Source organism: Cervus elaphus, chromosome 10 (genome assembly GCF_910594005.1).
Source record: "Cervus elaphus chromosome 10, mCerEla1.1, whole genome shotgun sequence".
Lineage (NCBI taxonomy): Eukaryota > Metazoa > Chordata > Mammalia > Artiodactyla > Cervidae > Cervus > Cervus elaphus.
This window is the reverse complement of record NC_057824.1, coordinates 25,114,741-25,140,647: the sequence shown is the minus strand read 5'-3', so window position 1 is coordinate 25,140,647 and position 25,907 is coordinate 25,114,741. Positions and strand designations below refer to the sequence as shown.

General features: G+C 41.7%; 2 protein-coding genes across 4 annotated transcripts in view; both read left to right on the top strand.

Annotated features, from left to right (window-relative positions):
- The window catches only part of GSPT1 (G1 to S phase transition 1), a 31,744-nt gene extending 26,479 nt beyond the window's left edge, over positions 1–5,265 (top strand). For all 3 annotated transcript variants that reach the window (XM_043914339.1, XM_043914338.1, XM_043914337.1), the window contains exon 15: positions 591–5,265. In XM_043914339.1, the coding sequence (XP_043770274.1) occupies positions 591–643 (53 nt within the window). In that variant the 3' untranslated portion in view covers positions 644–5,265. The remainder of the gene's footprint in view (positions 1–590) is intronic.
- A 7,837-nt stretch (positions 5,266–13,102) lies between these two features.
- Positions 13,103–25,354, top strand: RSL1D1 (ribosomal L1 domain containing 1). The gene is made up of 9 exons (XM_043914340.1): positions 13,103–13,292; positions 15,823–15,962; positions 18,164–18,302; positions 19,114–19,262; positions 19,351–19,452; positions 21,486–21,579; positions 21,666–21,791; positions 22,695–22,967; positions 24,727–25,354. The coding sequence occupies exons 1-9, from the start codon at positions 13,194–13,196 to the stop codon at positions 25,051–25,053; spliced, it is 1,449 nt and encodes a 482-aa protein (XP_043770275.1). The 5' UTR covers positions 13,103–13,193; the 3' UTR covers positions 25,054–25,354.
- The last annotated feature ends 553 nt before the right edge of the window (positions 25,355–25,907 follow it).

Sequence of the window (25,907 nt, the reverse complement as noted above, 5' to 3'; positions counted from 1 at the left end):
AGAATAGCTTGGCTTTTAGGTTTTTCACAAGACCAAATGGATTTTGTATTTCTAATAATAGGGTCTGAGAGCCCTTTTTAACAGCTTTTATTGAGATAATCTATATACCATGAAATTGACCTGTTTAGAGTATATAGTTCAGTGAATTTGTATGTTCAGAGTTGTATAGTCATCACTACATCCTAATTTTGTAACATTTATAATATCTGAAAAAGGAACCCAAATACCTGTTTATAAAGTTACCACCTATTATTCTATTATTCTACCTACCTCTGGCCATTGTAGGCAACCATATGTCTACTTTTTTCTGCCTGCCTTTTTTGGACATGACTTATAAATAGAATCATAGTTTGTGGCCTTTAGTGTGTAGTTTATTTCAGCATGTTTTTGAGGTTCAACCATGCTGTGATATGTATATAATTCATTCCTTTTTATTGCCAAATAATTCCACTGTATGAATATGTCCACACTTTACTTTCAGCATAGGTATTAATTAGTAATTTACACTGTAAAATAATGATAAAGTTTTAATATCTAACATAGCCTTGCTGTTAACTACTGAAAAGGTTTCTTAAAAATTTCATTCCTAGGTAAGACCATTGCAATTGGAAAAGTTCTGAAACTGGTTCCAGAGAAAGACTAAGCATTTTCTTGATGACCCTGCACAATACTGTGAGGAAAATTGACTGCAAAAGCCTACTTCACACCGCCTTCTCTTATTTTCTGCCCATTGACAAACCTCTCCCCATATTTTGCAAAGACAAAATTCACAGCAAAAGTCCACATTATGTCAGCTTTCTCATATTGAGAGCTCTGCTATGCCACTGTTGAATTTTTCCCAAGATTTTTTTTCTTCCCCTCTCAAACTCTGCTTCCTTGGACAGATTTGGCAATAGCTTTGTAAGTGATGTGGACATAATCGCCTACAATAATGAAAAACCTACCAGGAATTTTTTTATTTTTCATTTCCCCTTAGGCATACCTAGTCTTTTTTTTCTCCCAGGCAGATCATTCTGAGTGTGCGAGTGTGTGTGCACATGTTACAAAGACAACTACCATGTTAATAAAATATTCAATTTGAAACCCTTTTTGGTATTTGAATTGCTTTTGAATACTGTTTTTTATCTGGATGTAACATTGTTGCATTATTAGCTTTTTAACTTTACCAAGTAATCGAGTACATTACTTGGACTTTTCTAAACTCTTTCCCTCTCCACTACTTAAATGAGGCACTTACAAACCATGTTCGAGTTTGTATTAAAAGAAAGAATTAGATGGACCCCTTCTTTTGATGGTTAATGCATACATATAATATCTTTATGCAACTATGACACTGCTTTATTAGGTCACTCAGTTATTTTCTGCCAATTGATATTTTAACATGGTTTCTTAAACAAAGTAAGTGGTTTTAAAACACAGGAACAGCATACTGTAGTTTTTAGAAGTATAAAGCATAATGAAATTTTACCCCTACAAAAATTTCCATTAACTTGTTAAATTAGTGGAATTTACAATAAAGACAGCATGTTGAGACCTGGCAAAAATGCCTCCTTTAGTATTTATAAGAGCTGCATGCAACTAGTATGAAAACCGTATCAATTACAAGTGCCGGTTCTACAAATTACTCAGTTTATTTATTGTTTAAAGGCTGGATGACCCTTGCTGGTTAAAGCTAAGTCTCACCCAGTAACTAGATGAACACATATTTAGAGCCATCAGAACCTGCACAGACTAAAGTTAACAGTGACAAGTCGAATCAAGCACAGTATGTTTTTCTCAATTACTCAAAATTGTTTTCTTAAATATATGCTGAAATTTGCTAAATTATGATTTGGATGGCCCAGAGTGCAGCATTGTGGTGATTTTTAGGTTGAATCCTGACCTTCTGCTACAACTGCCATGATTTTGAAATTTTTAATGAGAATAAATGGGAAATGGGAGGGATACTTTCAGGGATTCTTTCTGGGTTTATTGGAAGCCCCACCTTGATTTTGAGTGTTGCCATTTATGGAACACTTAGCCTCTTTTAGATTGGCTTAATCTCTAAATAAGATACTTTGTAATTGTGTATCTAATGACATGTCCCTTCCCTGTAGTATTCCTGCCTCAGAAAAGAAAAGCCTCCTCTATTTCCAGCCACAAAACATAAAAATTAAATCTAATCATGTTTTCTTAACTGTAAAATTCCCCTTCATTTCATGAATGAGGCTACATCTTATGGACAGAGCACAGTTACGGTCCTGCAGTTTCCTATAACTATACTCATGGCTATTAAAGTTGCATGAAATTTAAGTTATACTATGTTTGCAAATCTGGGCTTTAGTTTTCTGGAGTATGTGGAGCTTTAATCAGTACATTATAACTTTTTATACTACCAAGTTAAGAAGAACAAAATACTAGCAATTGCTTGGATTTTAATGAATCTTTAAAAGCTCAAGAGTCACTGAAATATTTCCAGAGATATATTTCCATTTTTAAATTGAACACATTTTTTTTTAAAAGTTATGTTTGCTATTAAAACAGTTACACTTTTAGAATATTATGTGCATGTTGCCAAGACTCAAAATGACTTGGATATCAACTGTGAAGGGCCTACCTCTAAAAAAATAGAATAAATATAATTATGAAATAAAACTTTTGATGGATTCTTGCACATTTATGCAAGTAAGATTATTTAGAAGAAACCTCACTGTTAAATTAACCAACACCATACATTTTTGTGGGCTTTGAAGTTCTGTGGGAAGAATGCTTACTTGATGCATTTTAAAATCTTCACTACACTGCCTGGTTGCTTGGACAGGCAGATGTGTCTGAAGTGAACTAGCAGTGTGGGGAGATGTTAGACCTATGAAAAGCAATATACAGATTCCTATGCTGTCATTTTGTCTTCTGCAAGTGTGTTTATATTGTTGACAATGCAAAAACAGGGTAATTGGCTACAGACTTAGGATATTACAGACCTAAACATTTTTCTTTTCTGTCTTTAGCATAGATATGTTAGAATCACAATTTTCTTTGCATCTTTTTACATTAATGATGTTCTTTATACAGCTTTCATGTTAGATTATTTAATCATAGTTTTTTAAATTAATAAACTTAAGATAATTGAAATAAACATTAAATAATTGCCATTTTTAAACCTTTTATTTCTTACTATGGGAGAAGGGGAGATACATTTCTTGTTTTTAACTTGCAAACATAATTCATCCAGTGAAAATCTATGTAAAATCAAACTAAAAGAGATGGACTGAGTATATAATGCTATGAAATTAAGTGACAAATAGTAAGGTATTCTTGAATAATTAAGCCCATGTATATTTGTTTTGAATTGAGTCTTGAAATATGTGATAACTGAATGTAAAAACTTTGTGAATTGTAGAAGAATAAGGTTATTCACTGTAACAAGAGGTAGTTCATACTTGTCTGCTAGTTACATAAACTATAAGAACTACTTTTACAAAATAGGATGGACTTTGAATGTGATGCAATTGGCAGATACTGGCATCCTCAGCTGAAGTGCTACAGATATTGGGGGTCATACGTTCAACCAGCTGCAGTTTTGCAACCCAAGAAAAAGGTGAACTTATGCTTAACAACTGCTTTCATGATGAACTTTTGGGAAAAAAAAATCAAGAAAACTCCCTGGCAATCTTCAGAAACACTAGTTGTGACTGTAATTACTCCGTGGTCTCTGATGGCTGTTCCATCTGACAGCACTCTAGCACCTTTCCTCATTGACGTGGACTTCTTAGGCACTGCTGCTTCATGGATGACAGCTTCATTGGTTTGCGTAGGAAAGTTTCTATTACAGCTCTTAACATCAAGCAACTTTCAGCTTTTAAAAACCCTTTGTGAAAATTCTGGTAACAGCACTATAGCGCTGACTGTAGAATGATTAAATGTTCAGTGTTGGCCTATCTTATCAGAATAAACTGTGCCATTAATCCTCTCACAGACATACATACGTAATGTAGATAGCAATCAACAGAATTTAGGGGACGATTTTCTGTCTCCAAATAACATGGCTTATATTTCCTCCAGCTGATTTTTTCCATGATTGTAGCAGATGTCATCTAACACGTTTACGATCGTGTTTCTTTCCTCTAGAGATCTTGCCATGGCAGCAACTTAAGTAAATAAATGTACTTAACACGTGCACAACTCAAAGTCTAGTAGGTTTAAATTTAGCAGTCAGTTGGTTATATTAGATTTCATAGTAAACGGAATAGGAAGTGTTTTTATTTCCCTGTAGTTCAGTGGATTCCATTTGAACCAATGTACTGCCAAATTTCAGATAGGGTAAATTTGGTTCAACTTATGATAGTTTTGGCTCTAGGATATTCTTAACTTTCAATATCCTAGGACATAACTGAGTCTTCCTTCAGTAAATACACTTTTCACATACCTCTAATCCTATGCTTCCTTGAAACAGTAATGTGCTAGCTGAGTTGTTTATTAAGAAGTGTTTTAAGGGCATGGAGGTGTGGGAATGTTGGAGTGTTCTCCAAAAAAGGGAGAAGCAGAAAGGCACCATGTCTGATTAGGCAGAAAATTGGGCAGGATTTAAGTGACCCTCAGAATGGTGGCAGTCTTTTCTGCCTTGTCACACATGCCACTGTGCCCTTTACTACGTACCGTGGAAACCTCAGGTTTGTGGACAGCAAAGGCAGAATGACATTGTGCTTCCCAAGGCTCCCCTCTGCCAGGCACATGAGCTTAGTGCTTGTCAGCCCAAGTCCCCGCTACCTCCTTGCCTGCTGCCCGGGAAGAGTGTCTGTGCCGGAGCTGGGGCTCCTGCAACCCCTCAGGCGACCAGACCACCCCCATGCGTTAGGTGAGACAGGTCTGAGCCCAGGTCTGCGTTTTAAGGACTTAACATTTGGCACACGTCCTCGTTAACTAGTTTCTTCTCTTTGTTCTAGAAGAAATGTGGATCTCTCTCAGGCCATGATTTAGTGACCAGTTTTCACTAGATGGCAGGTTAATACCTAGCTCTCCTTTCTTAAAAAACAGAATTGAAGGGAACTGATTAGGTTTGCTGGGTTTTTAACCTAATTCCAAAGCATGGCAGACTGCTCTAGGTAGGAATTATGGGAATCCAAGGTAAAGAAACCTTTTTCTTATGATTCGTAGCTACCTACTGTGCCTGACTTGGTGCCTGTGTGAGGATTAAGCCCTTAGTCTGCTCTTGCAATTATTCAAATGACTGAAGTTTAAAAATTTGCTTTTGTAATAACAATAAAAATTGTCATCTTCCCTTTTGAAGGATTTGTCCGTTTGTTTATAATTACTGTATTGTGTCATACTCTGAGTGTATCTCTTTTCTTTACAGTTCTCAATGTTGTGTTCAGGCGTCAGACACACAGGCACTGCATAGCAGTGTGTGCAAGACTGACAATATTATTTTTTATACTTTGTGGTCCATAGAACCAGTGTCAAATACAAAAGTTGTATCAACGCATCTTAAAGCAGAAAAATAGCATTAGTACCTTAGATGTTTTAGCTTTGTAGTGGAGAATTTTATCTCCCAATCTAGAATAAATGATGACCAAATTACAATTAAGTTTTCCGAATTTTAAAAGAACCAAAATTTGATGCTAGCATGAAGATTTCGAAAAATCATATATGGTCATGGCATCTTTTTGTGGTTCTTTGTATTTAATTTGTATTTAATTTGTCCTCTAAACTCAACATTAGTCTTAAAAGTGAAATAAACAAGAATAAGCAACAAAAGAAGTTGTAATTTTATGATTTATATGCACCTAATTTGCATGTCAAAGGCATTTTCACCAAAAGTTCTATGAGTTTAGTGAAGAGCCAGGCTACTGATAATTTCTATTAGTACAACAGTTTAGCTAGAGCGGGCATAATGGAAGAAACATGTTGAATTTGCTTTACACTCTTGTTTGTTACTCTAGGTTGAGACTTCACCCCTCTGAATTGAGCAGTACAGTCCTCCTAAAGAACTTTGTGTTTGCTAATAAAGCACACAAATTGTTATACTTCAAACAAAAACTATCTCCATGGCCATCTTTGCTATTTTCCTGGTAAATACACTTAGTTTTAGAATAAAAGAAATTTTGAAAGATTAGATTCTGAAGAGTAATTACTATTTATAAAGAAGGTCCAGCAGACAGAATGTGTACACAAAGGAGAATTTTTTTTTTTTATTAAAAGTTGCATACAGAGAAATGCACAGATCTCAAGTTTAACAATGAATTATCTGGTGTATACAATTATGTTAACATCCCCATCAACATACAGAACATTTTCATCACTACAGAAAGTTTCTTTCTGCCTCTTTCCAATCCATCCCTTCCTTCTGCCAAGGCAATCACTACTCTGCCATAGATCAGTTTTGCCTGTTTTTGAACTCGATGTAAATGGAAACATGTTATGCACCCAGTTGTCTTTTTTTCCAGGGGGTTTCAGAGATTAATTAACCCACCTGTCTTATCACTAATTTATTCTCTTTACTGCTGGGTAATTTGTTTGAATTATCATTAGAAATGCAAATGAGTAAATAAGCCAGAGAGAAAAGCTTCACATCTCCTCCCTTTATCTGCTTTTATAAGGCTGTTACCAAACACAGACCACTTAGTATTACTCAAAAGTGGTGAAATAACTTGAGCTTCCCTCCCAATCTATCAGTTTTGAGTGCCTGCCTCACTCTGTTCCCTTTGATGTGCCCTGTCAGTTGCAACACTGGATTGTCCCAGGACTTCCCTGATGGCCCAGTAGCTAAGACTCTGTGCACCCAATGCAGGGGGCCTGGGTTTGATCCCTGGTCAGGGAACTACAACCCACGCAGAAAACTAAGACTCCGTGCAGCCAAATAAATACTAAGAGAAAAAAGATTAGATTGTCCCTATCAGACTTTCATGTTGTTAGAGCCAAGTTCATCTGATTTGTACCTCTACTGATTAAATCTCAGGGCTAAGTCCTTGTTTTCTTTTTTTGGTAGATTTTATTAAACTACATGTATGAATAACTTTTAGAAGTTCTTTTATTGATCGCTTATTGATGACCTATCATACTTCACAGAGACTATTGGAAGTCACTCAGTTGTGTCCAAATCTTTGTGACCCCATGGACTGGAATTCTCCAGTCAAGAATACTGGAGTGGGTGGCCTTTCTCTTCTCCAGGGGATCTTCCTTCCCAACCCAGGAATTGAACTGGGGTCTCCTGCATTGCAGGTGGACTCTTTACCAACTGAGCTATCAGGGAAGTCCAAATATTGAGGCTATTGAAAACCTTCCTAATTTAAGTAAAGATGCACTTTGACTATCAGTAACATTTACCAATTACATACTGTTATGGTTAAATGAACACAGTCCTCCAAGAAGTTGTCAGCTGCTTATCTTCAATAATAAAAGATGATCCATGGTGCCCAAAGTACCCCCCTACCAAATTTTAGGCCTAGAAATCACTTCTAAGAATAGTCTTGATGACATTTCTCAGGGACTATAATTCCTCTAAATTAAGGCTGATAGGATTAAAAAGCTGTCTTCCTATAGGTGCTCAAGGCACCCACATAGCTGTACAGATACAAGGAGAGAGCTAAACAGGAACAGCAAACAGGTTAATAGTTTCCCTACTGAAATTTTCTCTAGTTTTACTGTTTTCCTGCTTCTCATTCCCTAGGGCCTTCATTCCCTAAATTTTTTTTTTTTTAATCAGAATCTAGTAATTTCTTATCAACCTCTTCTTCCCTCCTTGAGTTTAGGTACACTGCCTCCCCTCTTTCAGACCCTAAGATGCACATTTCACTTTCCAATCCTTTTAAAATGATTATTTTCAGCAAAGGGCTAACCCTGTCCTATTACAGTCTGTGCCAGGTACTATGTACGTATATATCTCATTCAATTCTCTTAACAATTCCAATGGAGAACTCTTACACATTAAAAAAAAAAAAAAAGAGGCTTGGGAGATTAGCTGACTTGTCCAAAGCTAAATAACTACTATATTACTGAGTTAGGATCCAGACTCAGATCTTTCTGACCAAAAAGACCATATTCTTCCTATTTCCCTTATGTCACAGTCTATACTGTTAGCAATACTGTTTCACCTCATGCCTAGATCAATATTTTCTAGCAAATTTCAATACCAGGATGGATCTTGAGGACACTGACAGAACATTTTAAAAATTGCTTTTAGATAACCCAGACATTGGATATTTATGGCTTGTTTTGCCATTTGTACTAATAATTATCCTAATTCTGTAGGGCTGTCTAGATTTACTAGTTGATTCTAGCAAATATTTATTTTCAAGTAACTAGAATTTGAGCTCCGTTATTAAATTTGTTATTAAACTTTGTTTACCATCCAGCAACATCTTCATACATTCTTAGCAGGTAGCTGCATTATGATTTATTAAATCCTTTATATGATTATATACTACTTTGCATATAGTTGATGCCATTTTGTTAATAAGCAGGCAGATTTTGCAACTACTAAAAAAATTTCAAGAATAAAGAGAGACCTCTTTTAGTACCTTCAGGGAAACAGTAGTATTCAGTGAGCCTGGGTACTCAAAATGTTGATTGACTCTTACTTATGCTTACTAGAACAGAAACACTACAAAACTTAGTAATTGTTCCATTAGAAATGTACATGCTAATTACTTTGATTTCTTCCCCAAGATGTTATGTATTAATTTTTAAAAAGCAATTTGCACATATGGTTCAAGACACTTATTGCTTTTCCTTCAACTCAATCTCCACTGATATAACTGCCTTTATTATTCCTTTTCGAGTACAATTTTCATTTTGGCTGGCAATTATCATATTTAATTCATTTAAAAGTGGATAAAGGATAGATGGGCATAAATAATGTAATTACGTAGGTGGAGTCTGGATAGAGTTTACAGAGTATTAATCTTGTGTGTGTTCAACGGTATCTTGAGTTTAAAAAGTTTTAAAAAGGAGAGGTAGGATTGACAGCAATTTAAGAAAAATTTAAATTACTTAATTTATGAATGAAATATTCACCCTCAGGTACTGAGTGAAACTTTATAGAATAATATGGATTACTTTTTCAGGTTAGTTCTTTTAAAAGACTAACTGGTAAGAGTAAAATATTTTCCAGCATAAATCCCAAAGTTAAATAACATATTGTAGCAACTACATCTATACAGAAACAAATGAAGTACAATTCACATTTAAAACTAGTGCTCACTAATGGTTAATTCAGGTCTTAATAAATAGCAGGGATGAATATTTAGGAAGGGGTAAAATTCCTTGAGAAATTTCACTGAACATGAGAATGGTTTCAAATACAACAGAGCAAAAAGAATGAGGATTTTTAAAAAAATTATTTGAATTAAAAGGTCATTGGGGACTTTAGAGGAAATAGTATAGTGTGATTGAAATGATGGAGTTAGGAGAAAGCTGAAAGCACTTGACTACAAAGACAAAAAAAGGTAGGGGGAAAAACAGGATGGCACTAATTCTTAAGAACACACATGAAGCACAAACACAGCTACTGGAGAAAAGGAAAATGAAGACAATGGAATAGAAGGAAAATTAAAAAAGTAAAGCCTTCAGAAGGTAAGAAGGGATTCACAGATTCAGTGTCCACTCAATACGTGCCACGCAGACCCTGTGTATACCAAGTAAACTTGAACAACAGTTCTGGTCTCAAAGGACTCAATCTAGTGCATAGAGGAAACAAACTAATCAACAGTCACTATCACACAACACTGAAAACACTAAATTTAGAGAAGAACTCTTAATATTGCTATTCTTTCAGTTTGTAAGTAATCTGAGTTCATGTGGCAGCTTATAAAAATTACAGCATTGATCACATCCTGCCTCATAGGTCTTACTTTGCCCTGTTGCCCTGTTAAGCTGTAAACTCCTTGGTGGTAAGTACATACATGAGTTGTGACCTATGGATTGAAAGTGAATAGGATAAGACCACAGATGCTCAATCTGTGGAGAAATAAAAAATGCTAACTAGTAATTCAACAGATGCTATAGAAGTTGACATAGCATTTATATCTATATAAATCTATATTTCAATACATAATCGTGTCCAACTCTTTGTGACCCCATGGACTAGCCTGCCACGCTCCTCTGTAAATAGGATTTCCCAGACAAATATATTGGAATGGGTTGCCATTTCCTTCTCCAGGGGATCTTCCTGACCCAAGGATTGAACCCATGTCTCCTGCATTGCAGGCAGACTCTACCGACTGAGTCACCAGGGAAGACAGAGAGGTAGATAAGCAAATGCTATTATATACGTTATCATTGATAGTAAGGAGAATTGGCAATATAAAGAATTCCCTGGGACACAAAAATGTTTTCACTTACTTCATCTGCCTTAGCCTGGGCTTCCCTGGTGGCTCAGATGGTAAAGCATCTGCCTACAATAAGGGAGACCCGGGTTCTTCAATTCCTGGGTCGGGAAGATCTGGAGAAGGAAATGGCAACCCACTCCAGTATTTTTGCCTGGAAAATCCCATGGATGGAGAAGCCTGTTAGGCTACAGTCCTTGGGGTCGCAAAGAATCTGAGTGACTTTACTTTCACTTTTACTTTCATCTGCCTTAATGGTATATAAAAACTTAAAATATACCAATGTTCCATTTTTTTCCTCTCTTACTCATATCTCTCATAATCCTTTCACTGAAATTGTTTTCTATAAGGTCACCATGACTTAACTGCCCAACAAATGGCTTTTCAGTTCTTCAGTATTTATGGTATTAACACATCCTCACTTCTTCATTCCTAAGCACTCTCTTGGTTTTCTTTTACATCCTAAACTATTTCTTGATTTTATAGGCTCTTTTTCCTCCTGTCTCCTAATTGAGGGTTTCTCCAAACCTCTATTCTCTCTGCTGCTTCCTTTGGCAATCTCATGTATTTGCAGTTTCCTTTTTTCTTTTCAGCCTTGCTGTGCAGCCTATGGGATCTTAGTTCTCTCTGTAGTGGAAGCTTGGAGTCTTAACCATGGGACCACCAGGAAAGTCTCACTTGGTTGCCTAAGTAGTCTCAGGACTTCTCAAAGCTTCACCCAGAGCAAGTAATTTGAATAACAGAAAGAGGCAGGGGAAAAGAACACTTAAGGTTGAACCTATAGTCTTTTTATAACCTAATCTCCAAAGTGCCATCCCCTCAGTTCTGCTCTATTCTATTTACTAAAAGCCAATCATTAAGTCAAGCCCTTACTCAAGGGATAGGGGAATGAAACTCCATCACTAAAAGCTTCAGTGAATTTGTGGGCATATGACTCTTTTAACCACTACAATCAACTTTCCTAAAGTCTAACTCATCACTAATTCCTCTTCTTCCCTGACACCAGTTCAAAAACCTTGTATCCATATGGTTTCTCCAAAATATAAAACTTCAGCTTGATAATAAATTCCTTAACCTTCCTCAACTCTTTCTCCCCTCTGTGCAACCCCACTCCAGCCACTTACGACTTCCAAACACCACCATCCTCTTTTACCTGAATTCATGCTATTCCCTAGGCCTGGAAGTCTGGTTCTTGACTTGAATTCAGGTGACACAACATGCGGCAGCCCCGATGCTCTTTTCAGAATCCGAGGAGACACACTACATGAAGCCTAAAGTAACAGCTCATGATCATGTTAAAATGAATTCCAATCTGCTAGCAAGTGAATCTGGAATTCTAAATGGAATTCTAAACAGATTCTAAAACAGGCAACTGGGAATGGGTGCCAAAGGTTTAGAACATTTTTCCTACAAGTTTTTGGTTAAAGACAAAACAAACAAACAAAAAAAGACAAAACGAGACATAATACTGTAAATTAACTGTATTTCAACAATTTTTTTTTAAAAAAAAGACAAAGTCAGTATTAGAGAACAGCAGAACTCCCCCTTTTTCAGCTTTGGCAATGGGGAAGGAGCATTTCCTTGAAAGCCACCGACATGGAAGGCATCCCACTCCCATTCTTTCATATTAAAATTTTCATAGCTTTTTAAGAAACATTTGATTTACAATATAGTGTTAGTTTCAAGTGTACAACACAGCGATTCAGCTAATTTATCAGTAAATCTTTGCTGCTTATCTATTTTAAGTACAGTAGTTTGTACTTAACCTTTTTAATTAAACTTTTTATTTTGTATTGGAGTATAGCCAATTAACAATGTTGTGACAGTTTCAGGTGGACAGCAGATGGACTCAGCCATACATATACATGTATCTATAGCTCTTTGCAAAACGAGCCATCCTGAATATCCATCAAAAAGCTCCTAAAAAAAACTCCGGTTTACTTCCGTAGTGAAAGGCCATATGGCCGTGAAAAAAAAAAGACAGAGACAAAGCCTTAAGTACTGACTTGGACAACTTCTAAGATACTTTAAGAGAAACGGGCAACGTACAGAACGATGGGTATAGAGCCTACTAGTTGTCTTAAAAAAGAAAAAAACTAAACTGAAGCCCAACCATCCATAAAGAGAAAAAAGTATAAGTATTTCCTAAACATAGGTAGAACATCCCTGGAAAGCTCCAGGAGAAACAGGTAGCCAGTGGTCACCTGTGGGGCCGCGGGGAGGGAGAGGGGCCTTCTCCGGTTCTCCAGTCTGCACGGTTACCTGCACTCGCTCTTACCTCCCGCCTCTGTGAAACTCGACGCTCAGGAGACAGGCCCCGGCTCACCGTTCGGGCCCCACACCGCTTAACTACTCGCCCGGTGTTTCCAGTGCACGGAACCTTCACCAGCCGGCGGGGAAAGGCCTGTGGCTGGGCAGCGGCGGGGGTTCGCCCCAGGCCACCCGGTAGGTAGGTTGTGGGGCCAGATTCCCCACGCCCCGCGCCTCCTGCTCCAAAGTCGGGGTCCACCCAGAGCGGGGGGCCCCACCGGGTGGGCGGACTGGCCTCCCTTTCCGCTTCAGGGCGCTCGCCCGCTTTCGGGGAAGAGTGAGAGCCAGGCGTTGCCAGGCCGCTCCCCACTCCTCACAGACACCGGGAGCTGAAGAAACTTGAGAGGCATCCATGCCCCTCGTCTTAGCGACTCAGATCGCAGACGGAGAACCTACCTCAGTTTGCTAGAGCCCGCCAATCCTTAACGCCCCGACGCCGAAGCGCTCGACCCCGCGCTCCTGGAAGTGACGCGACCATCCGGTTCCCGCCTCCCAGCTTCCGGCTACGGGCTTGGATCCGCGCGTGCGCAAAGAGAGCGAGCTCTCGGGTCTGCACGCGAGTCTCCACGCGGCGAGGGCGACATGGAGGCTTCGGCTTCTACCCCGCCGTCAACTTCAACCGAGACTTCAGCTTCGACTCCAGAGACCCCGGCCGGACCGGAGCAGCTGGACAAAGAGCAGGTGAGTGGCCCCTGGGCGGGGAGTTTGGAAGCGGGGCAGCCGAGGCCTTGTGAGTCGCGGATTCCGAGGGCGGGCTCCGCGCGGGTGTGGAGGCCTCCTGGGCTTAGGGTCGCTGTGTCCTCCGCTCTCCTGCTGCCTTAAACAGCCGGTTAGACGCCCGCCTCCTCCAGCCCTGCGGCCTGGCTCTGTTAAGTTGATTTTTTTTTTTTTTAATGGCCGCTCCGCGCGGCTTTCGGGGTTCTAATTCCCCGACTAGGGATGAAACCCGTGCCATCTGCAGTGTGAGCTCAGAGTCTTAACCGCCGGACCGCCAGGCGAGTCCCTTACCTTGGGTTGGATTTCAGGTATACTTTGGGGCCCTGGGGTGAGGCCCATCTGGCTCTGCTTCCCTGCCGTTTGCCCTTTTTTGCTTTTGTTTCTTCTAATTCATAAACCTCTCAGTTGATTGCAAATAATTAGCGCAGAACACAGAGTAGCCTCCAAGGAGAAGTCCTGGGAGGAGGCGTCGCAGCACGAGAAGCATCCGGCAGCTTGTCTCTTAACAAGCCCGAGAGGGAAGGAGGCTCCTGCTGAAACAAGGCCTCCGGCAGTATCCGTCTGAAACAGCTCTCAGCAGCTTGGAGACGGGCCCTCCAGCGAGGAGACTTCACCTCTCTCGGCTCCGGGGTCTCTTTTTGAGAAGTGGTGGTAAAGAACCCACCTGCCAGTGCAGGAGACAGAAGATAAGAGACGCAGAGTTTGATCCCTGGGTGGGGAAGATCCCCTGGAGAAGGAAACCGCAACCCACTCCAGTGTTCTTTCCCGGAGAATCCCATGGACAGAGGAGCCTGGTGGGTCCATGGGGTTCCAGAGAGTCAGACACCACTGAGGAGACTTGGCACACACAGTTATTACAGGGGAGTGGGTCATGGCTCTATCAGTTGCTCCTTCTGTTCCACACACGTTGCCCATCGAATTTCTCATCTAAAGTAACACTCTCAGTTTACCACTCGGAGACACTTGCAGTCTTACAGCAGGTTTTTAAAAAATATTTATTTGACAGATCTGGGGCTCAGTGGCCTCATGTGGAAACTCTTGGTTGCTGCATGTGGGATCTAGCTCCCCGACCAGGGTTGGAACCCAGGCCCCTGCATTGGAAGCACAGAGTCTTAGCTACTGGACCACCAGGGAAATTGGTAGCAGATGTTTTAAAATAACTGATACAGAAGTTCATGTTGGCCACTGTGACTCCATTTTGAACTGCCTTACAGAGTTTTTGTTGCTCCATCGCTAAATCATGTCCAGCCAGAGCATGGAGGCTCCCCTGTCCTTCACTGTCTCCTGGAGTTTATGTTCATAGAGTCAGTGATGCTATCCAACCATCTCATCCTCTGCTGTCCCCTTCTCCGAGTTTAACATTGCTTAAATATTTTAAGTTTTTCGCAAGATGAGTAGGTATCAGAACACAAAAGGAATCACCTTATAACAGCAATACAGTGGGGCAAGAGAAAAGGGAATGTCTCTAAAACAGGCCCAAATTATACCTTGAAAACCACACGACTGATTTGACTCCTTCTGGGTATTCTAAAAGAATGCTTTTCTAAGGTCCTACCAAGTTTTCCTTTTCAGTTCAGTTCAGTCAGTTCAGTGGCTCAGTTGTGTCCGACTCTTTGCGACCCCATGAACCGCAGCACACTAGGCCTTCGTGTCCATTGCCAACTCCCAGAGTTTACTCAAACTTACGTCTATTGAGTCAGTGATGCCCTCCAGCTATCTCTGTCGTCCCCTTCTCCTGCCTTCAATCTTCTCCAGCATCGGGGTCTTTTCCATTGAGTCATTTCTTGCCATCAGGTGGCCAAAGTATTGGAGTTTCAGCTTCAGCATCAGTTCTTCCAATGAATATTCAGGACTCATTTCCTTTAGGATGGACTGGTTTTCCCTTTAACATTCTGAAAATTAGGCTTTGTTAGAAATAAAGCTGCAAATTAGAAAGCTTAATTTTTTGTTAATTTTTATTGCCGTTTAGCTGCTTCACAACGTTGTATTAGTTTCCGCTGTACAGCGAGGTGAATAAGTTGTGCGTGTACACATATCCCTGCAGTTTGGCCAAGTCGCTTGGTCCTCGGTAACTTCCTCGAATTTAAAAATGGGCTCCGCTCTCCAGGATCAGAGAAGGTGATACAAACAAAGCAAGGGGGCCAGGGGGGCCTGGCGCGTAATAAGCACTCAGAAAACATGAGATGCAGATGTATTGCGCTTTTATGGGGTTTGCTGCCTTCATGGTTGAGTGCAGGGGAAGCGTGCTCCCGCTTGATGTTTTGTTTTGGCCTTGCGGGGACCTGTGTCTCCTGCAGTGGAAATTCAGATCTTGACTGCTGGACTTCAGGTGACTGCATTCCCCTGATTATAAATTGCACATCCTTCATGAGTATGGTTGTGGAGATTACTTATGAAAATAGAAATTGAAGCAGGGGCAAATTCTGGGGAGGGGCTAGATTCTGAATTTTGCTAAATTCGATTGAAATTTGACTTGTGTATCTCCACTTTGCAGGTTAAGAAAGCAGTGGAGGCTCTGTTGGCACATTCCAGATCCAGGAAAAACGCAAATGGATTACTTCTGAATGAGAATGAAAATTTCTTTTTAATGGTGGTATTATGGAAAATTCCAAGTAAAGAACTGAGAGTCAGATTGTAAGTTCTTGTTTTCTACTTTTGCTGGTCTTAACTGGTTGGCTGTTTTGTGCAGCTTTAACAACTGTCAACTTAGTTTTTGGTGGAAACTTTGCAAACTCACAATACCTGGTTTGAAAACCATCGTATTTAGACATGCTTAAATTTTCTAAAAATTCCATCAGTTTTCTGAATGGTTGGTGGATGGTTTGACCAAAGCCAAACTCAGTTCTGTTGAATCTGAAAACCTGGTTTTTGAGAGGACAAAGGTTAGAATAAATGAAACAGCTTTTGTAGTTTTATAGAATCTTTTATCTTTCCATGTCAAACTAGTTCCAAGCTAAAATTACTGAGGCCCTAAACTCATTCCTGTATACAGAGACTATTAAAAATTTGACCGTGAATTCCTTACAGAAAAGAAACCCATGAAGATTACACATTCTTATTGCTAGAACTCTCAGGTCAAAGATGCCAGACTTAGCAAATAAAAATACAGGAGAATTTTTTTTGTTAGTATAAGTAGGTCCCATGCAGCATGGGGACATAATTATACTTAAAAAAATGTTTCAGGTTTAACTGGGTGTCCTATATTCTGTCTGGTAATCTGCCTCTCTGTGAAATCCTTCATTTCCAAAGCTAACTCTGTTATAGAAAGCAGGGTGTGGGATAGCTTTTCTTTCCCCCATAAGGGTGGAGGATAGGGGTTATGAATAACTGCAATTGGAGATGTTACCCCCAGTGTTGGGGTCCTTTAATGGACCGGAACCTTGTGGTACGGAGTCGACGATAAGGAAGTAAGAGAGAGAGAAAGACCCAGGGACCTAAGCTCTGATGGAGCAAAGGTGCTTTAATGATTTTTCTATGAGTATATATAGGCTGCAGTACAAGAAACTTCTTTCGGGAAAGACAGGGATCAGAAAACCAAACATACAGCAACCGTTACCAAGGGAACAAGGGGTAATCTTAGTCACAAGGCCAGGAGACAATCCATATCTCATGAAGGGGGAGCAAGACTAAGCAGTTTTGTCCTAAAGAGAATGTTTACTAAAGGAGACCCAAGCCTGCTTCACACAATGACCTCAGTCCCTGGGAGCAGCGTGCTGTTCCGCTTGAAGAGGGACAGAGGACTCAAGAGAGACAGCACGTAGGAATCCTCATTCCCTGACACCCCAGATGTCCAGTGGTTAGGGCTTCACTTTCTAATGCAGGGGGGTGCAAGTTCGATCCCTGATTGGGGAGCTAGGATCCCCCATGCCTCTTGGCCAAAAACAAAAAACAGAAGCACTGTAACAAAGTCAATGAAGACATCTAAAAACAATTTTTTTTTTTTTTAAAGAATGTTTACAAATTGGGAAGACCCTTTTAACCCTCATCCCCGTGAACAGCGCTAGCCATGTTGTTTTAGTTACTGCTTTACATATCCGGCTGTGTCTTTCCTTATTCCACACTTTTGCCCTCACATTCTCTAGGTTACTTTCCCAACTGCTCACCTCTTGTTGATTTCTGCCACTTGCCATCTCATTGTCCAAGTCCTGCTGCTGTGGCTTGCTTTCCTCTTAAACTAAGGAAATGTTTCCTCAGGACACAGACCTAGCACCCGAGCTAAGCGTTTTTTTCCCTTTTTGAGACTCAGCATAATGCATGTTTGCTGGTCCCTGTAGGTTTGCTGTGTTTTCTGTTTTAGCTCTTAAGAGTTATGATTATGGAGCCCAGAGGTTTCTGCAAGGTGGCATGCTGAAGCAGAACTACCATGATGAAACTGGATTATTCTAGCACTTCATAGTACATATGTATATATAGCAAACATATAAAATAATGATCAGACTTCCCTAGTGGGCCAGTGGTTAGGATTCCACCTTCCAATGCAGGAAGCACAGGTTTGAATCCTGGAAGGAACTAAAATGCCATGTGTGTTGTGGCCAAATAATAGTTACGTTTGTACTATTTTGAGTGTCCTTGATATCATTTTAACTCTTAATCGTATCCCAAATGGTAATGGTATTTCAGTCTGTGGATATTTGTGGTGATTTAGTACTTGAATCTTAACTTTTCTGTACCATTGAAAACTGTGTGTGTGTGCTGTGCTCAGTAGCTTATTTGTTAAAAAAACATGAATAAAGTTCATTGAAATGACTGGATTTATTGTGTATTCTGTGGAATATAAACATATATATGATCAGTTATAATGCTTTATTCCTTGGTCTGTCTCATGTATTTTGCAGGTCTTTGCCTCATGGTATTCGATCAGATTTAGCAGATGTTTGTTTATTTACCAAAGATGAACCCAATTTAAGCTCTGAACAGACGGAGCGTTTTTATAAGAAGCTTCTAAACAAGCATGGGATCAAAACCATTTCTCAGGTAGGGAGCAGGTTAATATTTCAAGACAACTAAAGAGTGGATTCAGTTGAAGTGACAAGAGGGTCTTCCCTGGTGGTCCCGTGGTTAAGAGCCTGTGCTTCCACTGCAGGGGGCCTGGGTTCGAGCTCTGGTCAGAGAACTGAGATCCCTCATGCCTGTTGGCTCTCCCTGCTGCCTGCACCCCCCAAAAAAAGATTTCAGTTAAAAAGACAAATAATACATTGCCTAGTACATGTTCCTCTCTTGGGAATTTAATTTTTAAGTTAATTTTCCCTTTTTAACTCTCATTGGCTTTGGGTAGGGCATAGTCACTCTGCCTTGTAACGAATGAGCTGTTGAGGTTTGTTGGCCTAAGAGCTCTACATGTGCATCAGCGATGTTTCTCTCTTGAAGATTTTACACAAGTTGCTCTGTTAAATTGCTCCTTTCTCCTTCGGGGTGTCCTGGGTTTGCCTCTGGCTCGGCACTTCCCGCCCTGTCTGTAGTTGGTGGTGCAGTGTCTTTAGCTGAGGGTCCCGCTCATTCCTCTGTGTCCCCAGCATTCATCCTAGTGCCTGTGCTGTTTCAGGCACATTCGTGTCCACTCAGCTGTGATTCCAGGGCATTTTAAAATCTAAACACAAATTGTCGCTGTATTTCTTCTTCTTTTAATCAGAGTATAGCTGGTTTACAATATTGTTTTGTATCTGTTGATCCCAAACTCCTAATTTGTTCCCCCCCACCCCTTGGTAACCATAAGTTTGTTTGCTCTGTCACTGAGTCTGTTTCTATTTTGTATATTCATGTTTTTACATTTTCTTAAATTTTCTAGATTATCCCCCTCCGAACTTTAAAAAAGGAATATAAAGCCTATGAAGCCAAGCTCCGCCTCTTGGGTAGTTTTGACTTCTTCATTACAGATGCCAGAATCAGGCGGCTCTTGCCCTCACATCTGGGGAGGCATTTCTACAACAGAAAGAAGTAAGTTTCTCAGCTTTGCCTGGACTTGAGTAACGTGACGTTCACGGCTGTGTGTGTGCTGCGGTAAAGAGCCATTGTGTTGTTCTAGGGTTCCAGTATCTGTAAACCTTCAGTCCAAGACTTTATCTAGAGAGATCAACGACTGCATTGGGGGAACGGTCTTAAACATCTCTAAGAGCGGCTCTTGCAGGTAGGTAAAAGGCATGAAGGTGCGCCTCTGTTTAATTTTATGTTTAGAAATGGTTTTATTGTGGTTGCAAAGAGTCGAACATGACTCAGTGACTGAACGACAACAGCGGTGGCTGAATGAACATTTATAAGATGGTGTGAATCAAATCAGATTCTTCAGCTAAAACTAAAATTCATTCCTTAGAAGCATGCAGTTCTCTGGAATGGTGCTGCCCCCTAGAACTTTCCATAGTGCTGGAGATGGTTTGTGGCTGTGCAGTCTCATAGGAGAACAAGCCACACGTGGCTGCTGAGCTCGTGATGTGGCTGCTGCAGCTGAGGAACCAAATTTCCAACTACTCTTGATTTTAGCTAAATTTTAAAAGGCATGTCTGCTAACTTTTACCATATTGGACAGGGCACCTCCGGATGTTCAGGAAAACAGGAGAATAAGACCAATGCTTAGGGAACATTAGTAGTTCTGGGCTTCTGTGTTGACTGACATCATTTATCCTTTGAAGTCCAGGCCCACTTCAGTCTTGCTTTAACTTCTTGAGAAGTGAGTTCCTCATCCCCCCCGTTTCACCAGCCTGTCATATCTCGGCATGGTCTCATGGAGCTTCTCTTTCCTGGAATGCTGAGCTGGATGGGGTCCCCTCACCCACCAAAGACCTTTTAGGGCAGTGACTGCATCCCAGCCTTCAGGTGGACAGATAGCAGCTCAGCCTTTTGCTTTTTTTTTTATTAGACTGAGAAGCAGGTTGAGTTTGACTGCCTGAAGGGAGGGTTATGTTTGAGTTGTGTGGAGGAACGTAATTCAACAGCATTTCATAAAATATATAATCTGATGACTGGGACATCTGGTGTGGAGCTGGGCGTCTGCCAGTAGGGCAGGGTTGTAGAGCCTTTCCACCCAGAGATTCCCCGGAAGCCCATGTGGACTCAGTGGTCACATCCATAACAAAACAGGATGTCTTGGCTCTGCTCACCAGGGAGGCCAGCCCTCAGCAGTGTCTCCGGGCGAGTTAGAGCAGGGCATGGCTGGGGAGACTGGTGGACTCTGGTGTCATCTTCTGCCTGCAGGTGGGAACCCTCCTTCTTGGGTGAGTTAAGCAGCTCAGTAGAGTTGATGGTCAGGCCTGGACCCCCCACTCTATAGATTATAGGCTGACCTGAAAGTAGTGGTTCATGGGAAGCAGTTAGCTTGAGGGTCAGAGGCCTGGTTCAGGGTGTGCTTCAGGTTGGTGCCAGTGGGCTGACACAGAATGGGCGACCCCTTCTTTGGTTTGAGAGAGGTGGGATCACCAGCCCATGTCACCCTCATTCTGCAGATACCCCACCAACAGCCAGCCTGCCTGTCAGCTCCCCTGGTAGGGAGAGTGGGAGCTGGCAGGACCAGGGGACCTGGTGGCTGAGCTGTGGGCACTTCCGGGCTCTCCACTGGCCCCTGGGTGCCCTCTGCTTCAGCTGAGGAGATAGTTTTGCTCTCAGCCAGAAGATGCTATTCCATGAGCAGCTGATGCTGCGTCAGGGCAGTGGGGCTCTAAAGATAGCAGGCGGTCCTCCTGGGAGTGGGTCCTTTCCAGAACAGCCACTCTTGGGGGTTATAACCCTCAAAGCTTGAGGGGCTGGCCTGGGGACCCATGTTCTCCAGAACGCAGGTGGGATTCCCGGCGGCCCTCCCCACTGGCCCTGCCAGCCTCTGGCTCACTTCCTGCTTTGCTGGCGGGGGTATGGTGATCTCACAAAGCTGCGGTAGTCTCTGCTGTACCGTGAAGTGACTCAGCCGCACCCATACACCCATATACCCATTCCCCCATCTGGGTCGCCAGAGAGCAGTGGCTCATCACCTCTGGATATTTCAGGAGGAGGGTATTTCTTCTAGAGCAGGAAGGGTGATCATCTCTTAAAATAAATGGAGGACCTAAAGATCTTAATGTTTCGACCCTAAAAAAAATGTTTGGGTTGTGTACTTCTGTTTCTCATTTACCAGCCTATGCTTTATTTTGAGAAACAAGTTACGTTTTCATATCTCTGTGTCGGATGCTTTTTCAGCACTATCCGCATCGGTCACACGGGGATGCCGACTGAGCACATCGTTGAAAATGTCGTTGCCGTTGCAGAAAGGCTCTCGCAGAAACTGCCGGAGGTACGGTCTCGCAGATGTCTCGCAGTCCGTCCTTCATATCAAGGAAGCAAGACCCGCGCGGGTGACGTTGCTCTTCTCTGTTTCAGAAGTGGGAGAGCGTGAAGCTCTTGTTCATGAAGACCGAGCGGTCAGTGTCCCTGCCCGTCTTCTCGTCCTTCGTCAGCTGCCAGGGCGAAGCCCAGGGACTCCGCGCACGAGACCTGTTGAAAAAGGTTAGTAGGAGCTCATATCCTGGACAGGCTTCATCACGTCTGTAAGCACAGCTCAAGAAGAGAGAACAGAGGTTCAGAAGAGCCTGCAAGAGAGGTTAAGAGGAAGAGGAAACCCAAAATCTAGGCTGTTGAGTACTTGGTTATTCGTGGGCAAAATGTCAGACTGCTTGAGGCTGACATGCCTCTTGGTTTTGGTGTGTGGGTTTTAAGTACTGCTGGTACCACTGTAAAAAGTGGCAGGAGAGAAAAGGGAACCTTTTGTTATTGGTTGGACCAGTCTCCTAGTTGATTCAGTCTTTCTCCAGCCATGTTCATCCATGTATCCAATGAGTGTTGTTTTGTTTTGTTTGTTTGTTTGTTTTGTTTTTGTGCCTGAAAAACAATGTCCCATATATAAGTTAAACTACACACATCCTCCCATATACTTTAAGTCATCTTTAGGTTATAATACTAAATGCAGTGTGAACTGAATGCAGTTGCCAGAGTGCAGCAAATTTAAGTTTTGCTGTTTGGAGCTTTGGGGATCCCCTCCCCAGAACATTTTTGATTCACATGTGATTGAGCTGTAGATATGGAACCCTGCATGTATGGAAGACCAGCTGTTTCACAACACATACTGTACAGTTCTGGATTATTCGTAACTCAACCTATAGACTAAGTTGACTTCCACACAGCCGGTGACTACACGCTTCACATACTCAGATTCTGGATAGAATTTACCACATAAAATGCATCTTTGGCTGTGGATTTGAGACAAAGTGAAATTGGGTTTCAAGTGGTGGCAATGGGGCTGGTTTGCTTGGATCTTGTGCAGGTCTCAGCCCTTTCTGGAGCTGATGAAAGACCTGACTGCACGTGCTAAGAAGATTCTGCCCTTAAAATTATGCTTGGTTGTTTTTGGAGGTATCAAAGAAAAGCCGAAAGAAGAAGTCAAGAGCTCTTAAAAGACAGCAGGAGAAGAAAGAGAAGAAGCTTCTGAAGCAGGCTGGAAAGGCCAAACCTGCCCCGACGACAGACGCGGCGGCTCCCAAAACTGGGGGTGCTCCAGCCCAGGACCCTGCACCCCAGAAGGAGACCGGTGGGGTGAGCGCCCTGCCTAAAGCACAGGACGATTCTGAAGATGAAATCCCATTGCTGGTGCCATTGAAGAAAACTCCAGCTGCGGGAAGCACCAAGGTATTTTCATTCATATTGGTGCCCATTGTGGATGGTTCTGGGGCCCACGTGTGCCAGCAGGCACTGCTGAGGGACAGGAAGTGCTACACCTGGGAGGCAGCTCTTGTAAAAATTTGTGAACTAAGGGATGAAAAATACCAGGGTGAGCCCCAAGAACCTTTGACTGACTCTGCCTCCCTCCTTAAATATTGGAGTGACGTGTAGTCAGCCAAGGCTTTCTTCATGTACCTTGGAATCAAGGGAGACTCAGCCATATTAATAATGCTAATAATTCCACCATGTTGCCTGTGGTTTTGAAGAGCAGATTCAGTTTCCGAAGGTGAGTCCTCAGTCACCACATCATTCATCTCAGAAAACTTACCTGAGAGGAAACCTGGGTGCTGGGTCCCGCCTCTGACACCTTTTCAAACACTCGGTCCTGCGTGGCTCTTAACAGAAGTCTGACTTCATGGGTTTCAGAGGAGGTGGTTATAAGGAACTGAAGTTTTTTATTTTGGGGTGCTTTGTTAATGTTTTCACTCAGAGTATCCATCCAGCTACTGGGGAGAGACTCAGAGGGGAGCAGTGGGTCCTTTTTAAGAGATTGGAGGGTAGCTTTCGTGATGTGTCTGGGAGACTTACAGTGTCTCTGGGCACAGCCCATCAGGGTCGTCCCACGGCTATCACTACACTTTACATGTTCTGTGTATTTTTATAACAGTAATCCTTAAAATCTTCAACAAAATTATAATTTTCCTGTTAGTGAAAATATTCCTTTTTAAAGTATCCCCAAAGTGCTATTGAGATTTTTTTAATATACTTGAAATTAATGTTCGTGATCAGTATGTTTACTGTAAGCAGTGTAATTGTTTCTAGAAGAAGTAAGCTGTATTTGTTTTAATGTGACTGGAAAGTGGTATGCTGGAGATTAAAGAGGGGAAAGCATCGCTGCTGGGGTGATAACGATTCAAGAGTATTCAGGTGTCGGCTGTTCCCTGGAGGTCCAGTGGTTGGACTCGGCACTTTGACTGCCGTGGTCCTGAGTTCGATCCCTGGTTGGGGAACTAAGATCCCACAAACTGTGTGGCATGGTTGGAAAAGAGTGTTGAAGTGTGTGTGCCTTTTGAACCACCTAGGAAATTTGGAGAAAGATAGAAAAGTTTCACCATATTTTTAATGTTTTTCAGAATTTCCATCTATTGTTTTATATTGTCAGAAACAAAGTCCTGTTGATGGTTTTGTCTATATTGTCTCTCTGTGGGACACAATCCATTGCTGGAATGTTATCCTTGGATCATCTAGGGTGCTTGGAAAATCCAGGAGTCCCAGCCTGGAGTACAGTCCCTGCTTTTTTCTAACATGCCCCACAGTTGATTTTCACTGGGTAACCAGCCAACCAACCTGGTTTTCAGCAGGGTAACCCACGGCCCTAACCCACATATAGGGAATTTACTCCTGGGGGTGAAGAAGAGTCAGGATGAGGTCACAGGTCTCCCTGCCATGCTCCCAGCACGTGCTTCCCGGACGCTTAGCCCCAGCCATAGGAGAAGATGTTTTTCCTCTGATTGGACCAAGAAGATGCCAGGGTCCTTTCTACAGTTAATAATAATGAAATGCAGCTGCCTTTCAAAATGTTTGCAAGTCACAAGGAAAAGGCCATTCCTTACTCTCTGCGCTGCAGTGTGCCTTTTAGGGGCTCTCTAAATTTTAAGAACAGAAACTCTTCGGGTTATGTTGTCAGTGGTCTGGCCCACATTCACCACCTGTTTCTTTTTCTTAGATACAAAAAGCTGCCGCAGGAAAGAAGTCTCTGAAAAAGAGTCCTGGTCCCAGCACAGCTCGTGGGAAGAAGAGAAAGGCCTCCCCAGCCCTGGAGACCCCAGTAGCTGCAGAGGCCAAGACCCCAGGGAAAGGCCCAGGGAAGAAGGCCAGAGTCAAAGAAGAGGTAGAGAAAGAAAGAAACTCTTCACTGGGGAAAAAAGACCCAAGACAGACTCCCAAAAAGCCAGAGGCCAAGTTCTTCACTACTGCTAGTAAATCTGCGAAAAAAGCCCCCCGTACCCTGACACAGCGACCCAAAAAACCCAAAGTACGCCAGTCAACCTAAAATCAGAGACTTAACCAGCAGGAAATTCAGCTATCCGAAGAGCTTGTAAAAAAAATACCTGGGTTCTGACTCTGACCCCTGCTGTAACCTCAGAGTGAGGCCTACCTAGACTTCAATATATTTTTTAATACATCCGCAGTAATTCTGATCCATATTCGTGGGTGTATAAGAACCAGTAGTTGAAAGTAAGTCCATTTATTTTGTTGTTGTTCTGTGTATTTACTAATATAATAGAGGGAAAATACAGTGCTTCTTCGTGGTTGTGTTTTTTATTATTAAAGTGTCAACATTTGTTTCACGATACACTGTTGGCATTGCATATCTTGTTGGTGTTTTATTTGAATGCCTGTGAGATAATTCTTTTCTTCATCTGCTTTCAATCATTTGTTCACTTGACAGCTCCATTACAGTAATTTGTGCAGACATATCCAGAGCTTGTCTGCAGGCCACTGGTGGACTTGCATGTGAATCAGCCATGGAACTGGTGACCAACTCCAGTTTCATGGCCCCCATGCTGAGTTGGGTCTTGGAAAAGACCCTTGAATCAGAAATAAAATAACTGATTCCATGGCCCAGGGTTCCAGATCACTGAATTAGCATACATTTGTTGAGGGAAATTAACCATCATCATTTAGAGAAGACCTGGATCCAATCCTGCACGCTGGAGGCAAGAAAATACTTATTTCCCATAGCCTTTCCTTATTCCTCCAGATTACTCCTCACCCTACATAGATTTACTTACCTAGGGGAGGAAGCTCAGGAGAAAAGACTATAAAACTTCAGGTCATTGTCAAACATACCCGAGGCAGTAAATTGACTTTGCAGGTACTTCCGCTGGATTTGAACTGGAGTAT

Coding starts and splice junctions, on each gene's coding strand:
- RSL1D1 (XM_043914340.1), top strand. CDS start 13,194: ATGGAGGCTTCGGCTTCTACCCCGCCGTCAACTTCAACCGAGACTTCA. Junction 18,303..19,113: donor GGATCAAAACCATTTCTCAG/GTAGGGAGCAGG, acceptor TAAATTTTCTAG/ATTATCCCCCTCCGAACTTT. Junction 21,792..22,694: donor CACGAGACCTGTTGAAAAAG/GTTAGTAGGAGC, acceptor TTGTTTTTGGAG/GTATCAAAGAAAAGCCGAAA.